Source organism: Labeo rohita, chromosome 20 (assembly GCF_022985175.1).
Source record: "Labeo rohita strain BAU-BD-2019 chromosome 20, IGBB_LRoh.1.0, whole genome shotgun sequence".
In the NCBI taxonomy this organism is placed as follows: Eukaryota; Metazoa; Chordata; class Actinopteri; order Cypriniformes; family Cyprinidae; genus Labeo; species Labeo rohita.
In genome coordinates, this window is record NC_066888.1 from 27,211,458 (window position 1) to 27,225,301 (window position 13,844).

Sequence of the window (13,844 nt, forward strand, 5' to 3'; positions counted from 1 at the left end):
GGAAGAGAAACCCCTGGCCACACATCTCTTGTCCATCATTGCTGTTGTCATAAGCCAATATTAATCTACAGCTGTCCGGTATTCACAGCGAACACAACCAAAAAGAAAAGGATCAAATGGCAGCGTGACAACATTCACTCTTGTGCTTTCCATTTCCTTTTCATTGGCTGACTCTATAGCTGAGTGAACAAAACATCACACAGATTAAAAGTAGCCTATGTTTACATTCCTTCTCGTGCTACGAACATATTGATGCAGAAAAATGTATTTTGAAATAAATAATTTAATGGTCTCGGTTTTGAAGGTTGCAGCAAATTCATAATAGTCTTTTGTTTCTTCTTAAGAGCTCAAAGCAGGCAGAAATAATTTCAAAACGTGTCCAGCATGAAAAGATGCCACTATAGTCACTTTTTTTTTATAATCAATCGTGTTTTAGCTTTCTCTAAAGCACTTAAGAGCAGCAAAAAAGTGTGTATCGCCTGATTTTATTTCCACTTTTGTTTCGTAGGATGAAGATAGACAACTGATAAAAACAGACAACACCTCATTCTGCTCAATGCACTGGAAAAATACTTTTAAAGGTAATATATTACATGTCATACATTCAAATACATTGGTGAGACGTCACCCTAGGCTGACGGTGACTGAAAGTGGTTGTTAAAAAAAGTACAAATGAAAGAATCAACATTTCTGTCATGCTGTTTGCTCCTATGTGTAGCACACTAAGACACATAAAGTATATACAGTACAGCTTAATGGTGTTTGTATCTACTTCCAGTTGAACCCACACCACTCCTCACAAAAAAAAATGAAAAGCCAAACCAGTTGTTCCCTTTCGCCGTGTGTCCAGATACAACAAAACGCCTGTTTAATGAAATCCAGGGCGCTCGCTCGGTCAAACGGCGCACAGTGCCGTTGTGTGTGCGTCTGCTAAGTTCCACAACAGTTGTCGGTGACAGGTGCTGAAAGCAATATAGATAGAGTCAAGTGGCTTCAAATAGCCGCTCTGTCTTCAGAAAGGATAGGGAATGCTGCTCTCGCGTCAGAAACTCTGTCTTTTCTGCGAGTTTTGCTCTCGGATGTCCCTCTGAAGTAACGTTGTCCTTTTCAAATCTCATTTTGGGTCCGTTTTGCGAGGGATGGAGCGAGAGCAGCTGCTAGTCACACCACTACAGTACATTTGCTCCTCTTAAGAGAGGGAGTTTTGCATTCATCCATAGGGTTCAGCTTAGGATGGTCCCGCTGCAGAGGGTGTAGCGCCGAGCTGCAAGTGAGACGAGAATCTGTTACAGAAAAGCCAGAGAAAGACAAGCCAGCGGAGAAAGAAGCGGCCGCAGGGCACTAAAACCAGTACAAGTCCTTGCTCTTATCCTGGCTCTGTAGACCTGAGAGAAAGAAGGAAAAGGAAAAAAAGGGTAAAGAAATGAGGAGAGGGAAAATAAGCGGCAAATATAGAGAAGTGAGAAGGCTTGAGGCAAAGAAAGCACTAAAGAGCAAGAGTAAAAAGTGAGGAACGAATATGTCAGCAGAGCAAAGGTCAAAGTCAAAAACCTTGAAGATAACTTGATTTAAAACTCAGAATATGTGCTTCAAGAAGCTCTTAGACGTTATTATTTTTATATTATGTGTTTGAAGTTTTGGAGCAGACTTTTTAAGCTGCGATTTTAACCTACAGTGGCCCTAAAATGTATTTAGACGTTTAAGTCACTTAAAAAATTTAAATGTCACTGCATTATATAACAAAATATTAAAGTGAGTGGCATTTGCAGACAAATCATACTAGGGCTTTTTCTCAGAAATGCAGTTTCCTTCACAATTATTTGCACTCAAAGGTGATTTAGTGGATGTATGATGTCAGTTCTAAATTCATACAGGCGTCCTGACAAAGTAACCACAGGTTCAGTTCCTCAAATTAACTACACTACGTTCAAAAGTTTGGGGTCAGTAAGATTTTGTAAAAGAAATTAATTCTGTTCAGCAAGGATGCATGCAATTAATCATAAATGACAGTAAAAACATTTATAATGTTACCAAAGATTTCTGTTTTTAAATAAATGCTTTTCCTTCAAAAGCAAATAATCCTGAATAAAATGGATGTATAGTCTCCACAAACATATTAAGCAACATAACTGTTTTCAACATTGATAATAATAAGAAATGTTTTTTGCGCAGCAAATCAGCATATTAGAATGATTTCTAAAGGACACTGAAGACTGAAGTAATGATGCTGAAAATTCAGCTTTGTATCACAAGAATAAATTACATTTTCAAATGTCCCATGATTAACTGCTATGCAATTATAATTGATTGTAATAATGTTTCTTGAGCAGCAAATCAGCATATTAGAATGATTTCTGAAGCATCATGTGACACTGAAGAATGGAGTAATGATGCTGAAAATTCAGCTTTGCATCACAGAAATAAATTACATTTTAAAATGCATTAAAACAGAAAAACTTATTTTAAATTCTAATAATGTTTCACAATTTTACTGTATTTTTAATCAAATAAATGCAGCCTTGCTGAACAGAAGAGCATAATCTTATGGACCTGAAAATTTTAAATGGTAGTGGAAATTCAACTAACATCTGACAGCCAGAAAGTGTCACAAAATGTTGTTTTTTTAGTATTTAAAGCTAAAACCTTCTTTCTAGTGACATGTTTTGCTTTCAAAGTGTTATATTCTTATATTCGGTGCAATATTTAGTTTAAAATGCATTGACATCCATGCATTTTTTTAAAAATATAGCTCATGTGAATAAAAACTTTGTGTTGTTCACACCTGTATCCATGTTCAGACTCATATCAGAGCTCGCCGCTGTGAAAGCTCCGGTCCACGCCGAGCTGCCCGGTTCGCTCTTGCTGATATCACACGGCGAGGCTCCAGGTGCGGGAACCGTGGCTGGAGGAAGTCTATGCGGTCGCACCGAGGGCACGAGCAGAGAGCTGTACCGGGGGTCAAAGTGCGTTCCGTACATGTCGTGCATGGAGGGCCGGGGGTAAGCGGACCCCTGGGTGCCGATGGCTCCGCTGAGCGAGTAAGGGTGATGGTGGTGAGAGGGGTGCCAGGGCTCTGGCGTGGCTTGGTGAAGGTGGCTGTGTAGAGACGCGGTGGAGTACGGGTCCGCCGGGAAGGGAAGATCTGTGTGGGAGGAACCCAGCGCACTGCTGAGAGATGCTGTGACCGACGGCTGATATGCGCTGTTCCAAAACGAGGGAGGGAAGCTTCGCTGGCTCATAGGGAATGATCCGTCTGGGGAGGGACACATTTAGATGTTTTGCATGTTAATATGCATCAAAGCATGTGATCATTCAAATATGCAACAATTTGAATTGAAATATTTTGTTAGAGATTAAAAAAAGAATGCTCGTACATTTGAATTTACAAAACAAAGATACAACTAATTATCTAGTTCTAAATTAATTAATTTTCATTAGGTAAAAAAAAAAATCTACTGACCTTAAAACAATGCAAAAAATAAAAATGTAAAATAAAACCATGCATGTTATCATCCATTTGAATTAGCTTTTAAAAATCTGATCTTGAAATAATGTAAAAATAAAAAAGTGCCTGATGTCATTACTAATAGCTGTGCAATCATAACTAATTGTAAAAATGTCATCCTAATTATCTTTATATCCTAATTTAATGGATTTGCTTTGTTTTGTTTTTTTAATCTGTGGATCTTGCAAAAAAAATAATAAATTGTCACCATTGTCATGACTAACAGCTATATAATTGATTGTAAAATTATGTCCTAAAAATTAAGTCCTAATTATCTGTTTATCCTATTTTAATCAAATAGCAAAGCAAAGAGATATTAAAATAATTGTACAAAATTATGTACTTATTGTCGGTATATCTTAATTTAATTAATAAGCATTAGCTTTTAAAAATGTATCTGTTTATCTATCCATCTGTCTATCTATCTTTAAACAATCCAAAAAAAAAAAAAAAAAAGGAAAATCATGCCTTTTATCATGACTAAAAGATGCCAGTAAAATATATATGAATGTATATATTTATATATATATGTATATATTTATATATAAATGAACATGCAGGTTGCATCAGATTCTCACCTCTCCAGGACGATGTACCTCTTGCGGTCTTGCTGTTGGTGGATCCAGGTGCGTAACTACTGGACTGACTCAAAGCCCGACTGAAATGTTCATCTACCACCGAACTGATGTCCCCTTGGAAATACGTGAATAGCACACATCTGGAGCTGATGTACTCAGCCTCCGGCGGGTGATCTTTCTCTCGGGCGCAGTCCTCCTCTTTTATGGGTGGTCCGGAGAGGTTGGAAAAAGAAGAGCTGCTTCCGCTCACTGTTTCTGGGGATTCTTGCATTTTCGAGTAAAAAGCCAATTTCTGAAAGCATGTAAAAAAATGGGAAAATCAATTTACATTAAACTCTATTTACACGATACAAAATCACACTCACAAACACTTTATTTGTACACAGACATATATAGGGAATTGTACTCATGTAAGTGTGTGGTATTGCACAATTTGTGTTCCTGTTATGTTTCAAAACTTCTGCTCTGTTCTGTATATACACATTGCAACAAAAAAAAGAAGTAATGTGCTCCCCATAAAGCACTGCACATGCCAATAATATTTTTGGCTACCCTCAATATGCATTCAGGATAATAACGTATCTACAAAATACTGAAAATCTATTTCCAAGTCCATTTTTCTATATTCAAACTATTTCAGAACAATTAAAAACTAATTTTGGTTAATAGTTAATAGTAAGTTAATATCATACTTATATATCAAATCATATAGTTAATACAGCGTGTGTATATATGTATCAAAGTGACATAAAAGGCTACATTTTAAGATAACAAAAAATGTGCACACGTTTTGTTTTTAATCATTTTAAATAACACTTAAACTGCCATTAATAAAGTTGCATTTTTCCATTAACATTAACTATGTGACTTATTTTATAACTGTAAAACTATTTGGTCAAGATTACAGGCGCAACAAGTCGAGGAGAGAAAGTTTCGCGCACGAATTCAACTAAATCAAAACAAACAGAACTGCTGTAAAATAAGATTAAAATGCATTTTCTTCTCACACGACAGAAGCATAATAAAGAGAACTTAAATATGAACATACCTGATGGTGATATGGTGTATATGCTGCGGCAAAATAAGGTTGAGGTGGACCATAAACTTGATACATGACATCCAAGCAGCTCATGGCGAAGACAGCTGTTATATCACGTATAAAAACTTAGTAGCGGAATGAGAGGACGCTTCATTTGAAATAAAGCGCTGGACCAGCGTGTACAGACAAAAAATGAAGCTCCGCGTCGCGTCCGGCTGAAGCGCACTGAGCAGCTTTTATGTTCTGTACTCTGTCTTTACGCACGAGTTTGATTCATTTCAGAGATTCGGTTCATTCAACAGATGAATCGATTCAGTTGAATCATCACTCAAAGCGTTCCCAGAACTTCTTGTGCGTTGTATGCAGGTTCTTGCTTGCACCAAAATAAATATTTACTGTTGATAAATCTTTGAACATGACAGTTGCACAGCAATGTAAACTGGTAGGCGCGTTTTGAAACATGGTAGCTGGTTTCTAGCAGGTTATTAGCTAAATCAACCACCATGGTCCAAAAACGGGTCAGAATTTAGTCAGTTTACTTTAGACATCTTAGATGTCTTCCAGTTACATGTTAGCATCCTAAAAGAGATTTTAAACGTGTCTTTAAACATAATCAATGCTCTGTTTTAGTCTTGATTTTTTGAAAAAAAAAAAAAGAAGAAGTAAAATATTACTTTTTGTTTTCTTATCTCATCGTGTTAATGAACGTTTAAATTCGCGTGATTAGAAGTACCGCAAATCGGTGCACGAATCGCTACAATGAATCGGTTCACATAAACGACTCCTCCGCGAATCGAACCTCTACGAGGCGTTTTGACGTATCTCTACACAAGAGACCAATAACTCCCTATAAATCGTTCCTATAGGTAGCTTAAGTCAGTTTAACCATCAAACTGTTCTGGTATTACAAATAAAAATATATTTTTGTTTTTATTTTAAATTTGAGTGCATATGTACAATATTTAATAACGTAATATACATCTGCTAAGACAGTGACCACAATATACTGTATATCTGCACAGTACCACACTCTAAAAAATACTGAGTTTAAAACAACCCAGAACTGGGTGAAATATGGACAAACCCAGCGATTTGGTTGTTTTGACCCAGCGGTTGGGTTAAACGTTTGACCCAGCCTTCAGAGTAGTTTTATTTAACTCAACTATTGCTTAAAAATGACTATATTTCTTGCATAAAATGAACCCAAAAATCAGACACATAATTACTACAGGAATAATCAAAAGGTGAGCATTTAATAATAAGCATTTTAAAATATATATATTATTTAATTATTATTTATTCAACTTCCCAGATAGCACACGTACATCTGCAAGATGTCTGTTAAAGATCACTTGATCTGGAAAGCATCTGCTGTGTACAAACATTTGACAGACGTCTTTAAGATGTCAGTTTTACATACTTTATAAATCATAAACATCTTAAAGACATCTAAAAGACGCCTATTCGACATTTGATAGGAAATAGATGTATTGCAGATGAGCAAACACCCTAAAAAAATACATCTTCCAGATGTAAATGCAGACATCAAATAGACGTCTCTGTGATGTATGTGTGGGTTAAATCAGGGTTAAATAAATGTTCATTTATTAAACATATTAATAAAACATTTCCAACCTATTTTGGGTTCAATTTAAACAAGAAATATAGTAATTTTAAAGAAATAGTTATAGAGTTAAATAAAACTACCCAGAAGGCTGGGTTATACATTTAACCCAACTGCAAGGTCAAAACAACTGAATCACTGGGGTGTTTTTAACCCAGCATTTTTTAGGCTGCATATTCAGGTCTCTTCTGTCATACGCATGAGGTTAGCCAAGCTTTTTAAAAGCAAAATTCAAAAATCTCAAGTCATTTAAATAATAAACAACAACAGCTGAATAGAAAATGTGTATTACAATATGATTGCTTGCAGAAACTAAACAGATACATTATTGCTAAACAAGTGTGATGCCATCAGCCTATTTAAAATGCCATGGTTTTCTGTGCCCAGTTGCCCTGGGCTCTTTAGATTTCCAGGTCGAGGGTCAAATAGTTTTCACGCAATTGGTGCTGGGGTCAAGGGGCATTTTTCTGTCATTAGGACCCTTAAAATCAACAATATGCTGCAACTGAGAAAACACTGATATACTGGTCAGTCTGAGACAATGACGCTGCTGCTGTAGTAACCAATGCACTTCAGAAGCGCAGCTGAAGTGGTGGCTAAAGCTCATCATGATTTTACTGGGAATTTCACAGGAATGTTTGGTATTCCATCACGTATAACCCTCTTCATGGAGTCTTTTACATATTAAGCTAAGCTAGCGCTGTCCAGAGTGCTGGAGGTGAAATATTCTGGTTATTTCTCAACAAACACTAATAGCAGCATCTGAGGTGTAAAGTGATCCTCACAGTTGTAACTTCTGTATTTACTGTAGTTGGATTTTCCCAGGATTTGTACATTCTTGCACTAGACATTCCCATATATTTTCTAAGGACCCAAACAATGAGACAAACGGTTTTCTATTTAACAACAAAACCCTTTCATAAGCCTGAAAAATGAATGGCTTGTCAAAAAAATCATCTGTGTACCACGACTGTCATGTTGGCTGTTGTAAAAACATAACCAAGGAGGAAATACTTGATTCCTTGATATGGAGAAAAATGTTTTATGCATCCCCCTTTCAGAATCATTAAAAATGTTAATTATTTTACCAGAATAAGAGAGATCATACAAAATGCATGTTATTGTTTATTTAGTACTGACCTGAGTAAGATATTTCACATAAAAGACGTTTACATATAGTCCACAAGAAAAAAAATAAAAACGACCCAGTTCAAAAGTTTACATCCTCTTAATACTGTGTTGTTACCTGAATGATCCACAGCTGTGTTTTATTTATTTAGTGATAGTTGTTCATGAGTCCCTTGTTTGTCCTGAACAGTTAAACTCTTAAATCAGTTAAATCTTTCAGGTCCCAAAAATTCTTTGGTTTTCCAACATTTTTGTGTATTTGAACCCTTTCCAACAATGACTGTATGATTTTAAGATCCATATTTTCACACTGAGGACAACTGAGGGACTCAATTGCAACTATTACAGAAGATTCGAACACTCACTAATGCTCCAGAAGGAAAAAAAAAACATGCATTAAGAGCCGGGGGTGAAAACTTTTGAACAGAATGGAGATGTGTAAATTTTTTTATTTTGCCTAAATATCTTTTTTTTCATTTAGTGATGCCCTTCAGAGGCTACAGAAGATAGTTACATGTTTCCCAGAAGACAAAATAAGTAAGTTACATTTACCCTGATCTTCAAATTAAAAATGTTTTCACCCCCTGACGAAAACATATATTGCAATTATGATGAAAATTATGCAAACATATCTTAAATAAATAGCCTTAATTTTAAATAAATTAAAATACAACACATAAAATCTTGAAAACAAATAATCTATATTTTTTCTTACAATCAACAGAAGATATAGCATTTAAAAAGTGTTTAAGTAGGAAATAATTTAATTAATTAAATAAAATAATTAAAAAATATATATTTTTATTATTTATAATCAATTATAATTTTAAATAAATAATTATATTTTTCTCATAAAATAATTTGTAATAAAATATAATATATTTAGCTTTAAATTCTTGAAACATATATTATATTGCGTGGAGAATATGGCAATAAATGGCAATAAAAAGATACTAATTGCTTCTAATTCAACTCAAATTCATTGTTCACGCTTCAAGTTTGGCGCTTTCACACCTGTTCACAGATAGAGTTACAGCGTGCAATAACTCTCCATTTCTGATGTGACAGCTCGCAGACAATGGGGGTTTTAGACTGTGTAACCTGACAAGGTTTCTATTTCTACCCAAATAGCTTAAGGACAAGGAAATGTTGAGTGCTAACACCCAGCTAATAGGACCTAACCTGCTGAAACAACAGTGCATTCAACACATCTAATGAATCAGGGAAGATCAGGGCACATCACTTACAGCTTTAACCGGCCCGCAGTTTTCAACATAGGCTCTTTCCACTAACATGTGAGAATAAAGGAGTCTTCTGGCTTTGTGCCTCTGCTGACAGAGGGGACCCTTGGCCCCCAGTCATGCATTTGCAGGTAATCTGCCTGGGTAGGTCCAAAAAGAGGGAGAAAGGGGGTAGGAGATAAGAGAAAGAGAGTGCAAAGACATTGTCAAGGCAAGTTGAAGAGAGAATGGAATGTAAACATGTACTTGAGTAAAGGATGTAGAAATGTTTCGACAAAATGGTGACACATTACGGCGAGCCCACATAGTGTTGCACTCCATAAGCCCATTTATTAATACCTGAAGAAAAAATGTTTAAGGAAAGTCATTTAGGGGGGGTAAATGATGACAGAATTGCAAAAAAGCGTAGGCAACCATGTCAAGAAGTGATTGTAGTTGGACTGTGGTCAGGGGAACAGTTGAGCTCCATGTGCTGCTGATGAGGCAACAGAAGCCCTGGTGAATTGTGGGTTTGTGACATGGAAGTGAACCGCTGCACTCAATGTGACCACGGCAACTGTTGAGAGAAGAGGGGGGTCTGCTGTGCAACACGAAACAGAGAGTGTCTGTTTTAGGAGAGCTGGAGTGGCACCTGTCCCAGTGCAACGTATGGACAAACCATTTCAGGCAAATCCTGCAAGGAGACCACCAGAACTTGCTGTTTTACTGTTTAAGAGTTTTTGTCAGAGGTCAGATTTAGGAAATCCAGGTGATATTAAGACCTTCCAACATTTTCTTTATAGAATTGTTTGCTAAAATATAACATTTTCATCTACATATCATTTATTCTAACAACAGGTGTGATACCATTTTGAAATATATATTATATACAATTGTATACATTAAAGACAAGGGTGTCGGTTTGATTTTGGCATTGGTGGGGACATAACAGACAACAGACATTTAATTGTATGATCAACATGATTGTTAAGGACAATTTAGTACTCTCTGCATAGTGGTAGGGACATGTCATAGCCTTGCTACTAAATTCTACACCCTTGAAAATCATAACAAGTAATGTCCGACTTTGGAAATATTAGTTCTCTTCTTAAATATGAAGAGATCAAACAACAGATTAATGAGTTACTCCAAATTTCACAAGCTTGTGGACATAATTATAATGTAAGTCAGACATTGAAGTGAGTTGCTGTTTTTGTCACTCTTCTGAGAAAGATGTCATTCACTTGTTTTGGCAATTTACCCATACAGAGAAATTTTGCACAGATTTCTTTGTTGGATTGTTTGAATACTCAAAAGAGAATATAGAAAATAGAACAAAAAAATCTCCAAAACTCGCCTTTTCTATTCAAAGTTGATCCAAATACAAATTAACCATTAACCAAGTTGTTATACAAAAAAAAAAAAAAAAAAAACGTGGTTACTACACTTTTACTGTAAAACCATGGTTAATTGTCTTTTGTATTTGTATTCTTTTGTCGTTAATTTGTATTTGTGTATACTTTATTTCTTTTTTCTTTGTTTTGTTTTTTTAACTGTACTGTCTTAATGGTTTGATGTTTTCTACTGTTTGATCAAAAAATACTATCCATCCTAAATTCTATGTGATAGTAGTAATTTTCAATACTATTTTATTTATCATATAGGGTGGATAGTATGCACATTGGGACGCAAGGCAGGACTCGGAGTGTGGATCGCGAATCATTTTGCGAATTGAATGAGTAGCGATTCGCGATCCACCCGCGAAGAAAGTCCCTTTCTAAACTAAATCAAATGATTCGCGATACACGATTTGAAGTCCCAATTTGAGTCAATGGTTTGCGATACGCAAAGTTCCGATCTAAATCAAATGATTCTCGATTCGAAGTTCCAATTTAATTAAAATGATTCGTGATACGGCATTTGAATTTTGCCATGTAATGGTTTAACTGATTCGGAGTTTCTAAAAGCTCCATTTCACTCAACATACATGCTTTTTTAAATCATAAAGAGACGTTGAAATTCGAAAAATGAATGGCTATTTTAACATGATCTTGTTTTTCGCTAGTGAATCGTTTGAAATGAAGTTTGAATAAATCGGAAATCGATTTTGAATCAATCGGAGAGGGTCCAGCGTAAATGACTCACTCAGTTGATTCGGTCCCTCTGTTCCTCTTTTTCTATCTTCAGCCATGTTACACAACATTAATAACAAAAAAATGTTTACTAAATACTTCCGGTACTTCCGGTTTGAGTCGTGATGCAATTGAATCAGAGTTCTGAATCGATTAATTGAATGGCCAGTTTGAAATGATTCAAAGAAATGGATCGAATTTGCGATTTAGTGCTGTTCTTGCTAAATCAGTGACGCTAGTACTTCATCTGTATTACTAAAGCTACTGGTTATCATTCGCTACACCTGCCTAGCGTCTGAATAAGGATACTTTCTAAGCGTAGTAACAAACAGCGGAACATGAAACGAGTAGCTATCCGAATTTCGAAGCTTTCTTGAAACGAGAGTAAACAAATCCTGACCTGGAACTTTGTTACCCCTTTAAGTTGAGGAACAGTAGGTAAATTTTAAGTATTTAGTACATTTGTTTTGTTTGTTGTTAGTATGTCATAGATAAAAATGGGTTAACTGACAATATATATTCAGGAATATATTTAGTATTTAGCCTATATTTACACAAATCTAAATACGTATATTAGGCTATATAAAACAGACAAGCGTTTTCCACTGTGGTTGGTGAGTGTATTGAAAATGTGCATTATGTTGCTGGATATAAATAGACAGATATGTACAGGGACAACGGATGTTTTTTAGCATGAATTGTAGTCGCGTAAAAAGTAGAAGAGCGTGACACACCTGTTACTTTCGAGCAGTGATGAAGTGGTGACCCAGACTGAGGAGGAAATGTGGAAATCCACGCTCTCTGGATCAACTCTTCACTCACTGAAAGCACAGCGTCAGCTGTGAATTTAGCTCCCAGCGCCATTCTAGTGTCAGTAGATACAGTGCACTCACAGATCCACACAGTGTCTCCATTCAGTCATCCCCGCCATAAAGCTGGGCTTTAGACACGCTCGTCATGGCCCTCACAGGTCTGGTTGTTAAACAGGCCTTGGGCCTGTAAATTATATTTCTGCTATATTGAATTTAAAAAGTGTTGTATGTTATACTAAAATGTTTGTTTTTTAAAAATCATGCACAAACATTGTGTTTTAAAAACAACAACAACAACAAAAAAAAATCAATTTGCACCTCAAAAACTATAAAGAACATTTTATATGACAGGAATGTCTGAGATTTGATTCTTAATAGTGTAAATAATTGGGCTTTTGATGTTTGCTGCATCTGTGTATTTGGACAGAACCACTTAAAATCCTTTGAAATGGCAATGCAGAGGTTGGTTATTGCAGTAATACGTGCATAAGTCAAGACAGAATACTCTCTATTCAGAGATGAAATGAAATAACTACATCAACTCTGCATATTAACTTGAAACAGATATGTGCCAAAATTCAGCACGGATGATTTTTAATTACTTTTTCATTCACGGTCAACTTTTAATTACAGAAACTGATTATTTATCCTTGCCAAGTTCTTCTATTATTCGGTCTGGGCAGTGTTAAAACGTCCTTTCAGAAAACACTTTCTCCTGCCTTATTGTTAAAAATAAGCCACTGCCCAGACATTCAAATATCAAACTCAATAGCCCATACAAGTGTCATTATGTTTTGTTAAATGCAATTTCCATTCATTTTTTTAAAAGTTATTCTTACTGTTAAGAATCGCAAGGCCAGCTATTTAAATTGATGTTTGAATAACCCAATGGTTTGGTGGAGCTATTTGGCCATCCAAGCTGGTGCAGAAAGGACTAATGTAGAGTTTCAGCAGTGAAGACCTTGAAAGTTCAGGGACTTTCGAAGTGTTAATGCGCTTCTGTTGAAGAATTGCCGCACCAATCAATTTGAAATCTCCTGTGTGCAGTGTCAAGCCACACGTGCAGTCAGCCGGTGTGGTTCCTTTGTTTATTTGTGATTAAAATAAAGAATTGGCCGGGAACATGAACCTCTTTTAATGAAATCAAGAAAACCTCAGGTTTGACCCTTTAGAAAAACAATGAGCAATTCGGAAAATTTACGTAGGATTCATCAGCACATGTTCTACATGCATTACAGTTCATCTGAGGATGATGTCTTGGGGTACTTGGACTGATGCACAGGAAGACGTTTTTATTTTCAAGTGCTTTTCATTATTGAAAAAAAATGATGTTGTTCTCCGGGACAATGCGTTGAAAATTGGTCTGTATACGAGCACCAACATCCAATTAGCTAGTTCTTAAAGAGCATATGTCTGAGATGCTTGTTTGGACTAGAACTTAAAATAGGCCATTTCATGGAAGAAAGTGCGTTTTTCTCTGGTTACCTATTTGGAAGAACTCTTGAGTCTTGTCTCATAAAGACTACAAAGATATGCTACAATTGAAACATGAACAGAAATCATTTAAAACTTTGCAGCTTGTACAAGCACAAGGTCACGTTATGGTTGTGTACAAAGTACAATGAAGAATATAATTTTTGATTCTTCAAATGTTACAGCATTTTGGTCATCCTTTGTACTTGCATCTGAAGTGTGGAATTTGGTTGTGTATAAATTTGTTTCTTGTTTTACAGATCAGGGTTTTTTGGGGCAACAACGGGGGGTTTTGAGTTGATGAAAAGCTAATAATTAATTAAAGGATTAAGA

General features: G+C 35.8%; 1 protein-coding gene across 2 annotated transcripts; it reads right to left on the reverse strand.

Moving 5' to 3' along the window:
- Positions 1-297: 297 nt before the first annotated feature.
- vgll2a (vestigial-like family member 2a) lies at positions 298-5,331 on the reverse strand. 2 transcript variants are annotated; one of them, XM_051139179.1, is made up of 4 exons: positions 5,132-5,331; positions 4,084-4,375; positions 2,783-3,253; positions 298-1,264 (listed from the first exon to the last, which is right to left on the reverse strand). In XM_051139179.1, exons 1-4 carry the CDS (start codon positions 5,213-5,215, stop codon positions 1,224-1,226), a joined length of 888 nt encoding a protein of 295 aa, XP_050995136.1. In that variant the 5' UTR covers positions 5,216-5,331; the 3' UTR covers positions 298-1,223. The 2 variants fall into 2 exon arrangements, with proteins under 2 accessions (XP_050995136.1, XP_050995135.1); XM_051139178.1 differs by having other exon boundaries at positions 298-1,385.
- Between the last annotated feature and the right edge of the window lie 8,513 nt (positions 5,332-13,844).

Bases quoted from the DNA above. Each gene is read 5' to 3' on its own strand.
- vgll2a (XM_051139178.1), bottom strand. From the start codon at position 5,215: ATGAGCTGCTTGGATGTCATGTATCAAGTTTATGGTCCACCTCAACCT. The intron at 4,376-5,131 runs GTATGTTCATAT...ACATGCTTTCAG, and splicing joins ATACACCATATCACCATCAG to AAATTGGCTTTTTACTCGAA. The intron at 3,254-4,083 runs GTGAGAATCTGA...GTCCCTCCCCAG, and splicing joins AGGTACATCGTCCTGGAGAG to ACGGATCATTCCCTATGAGC.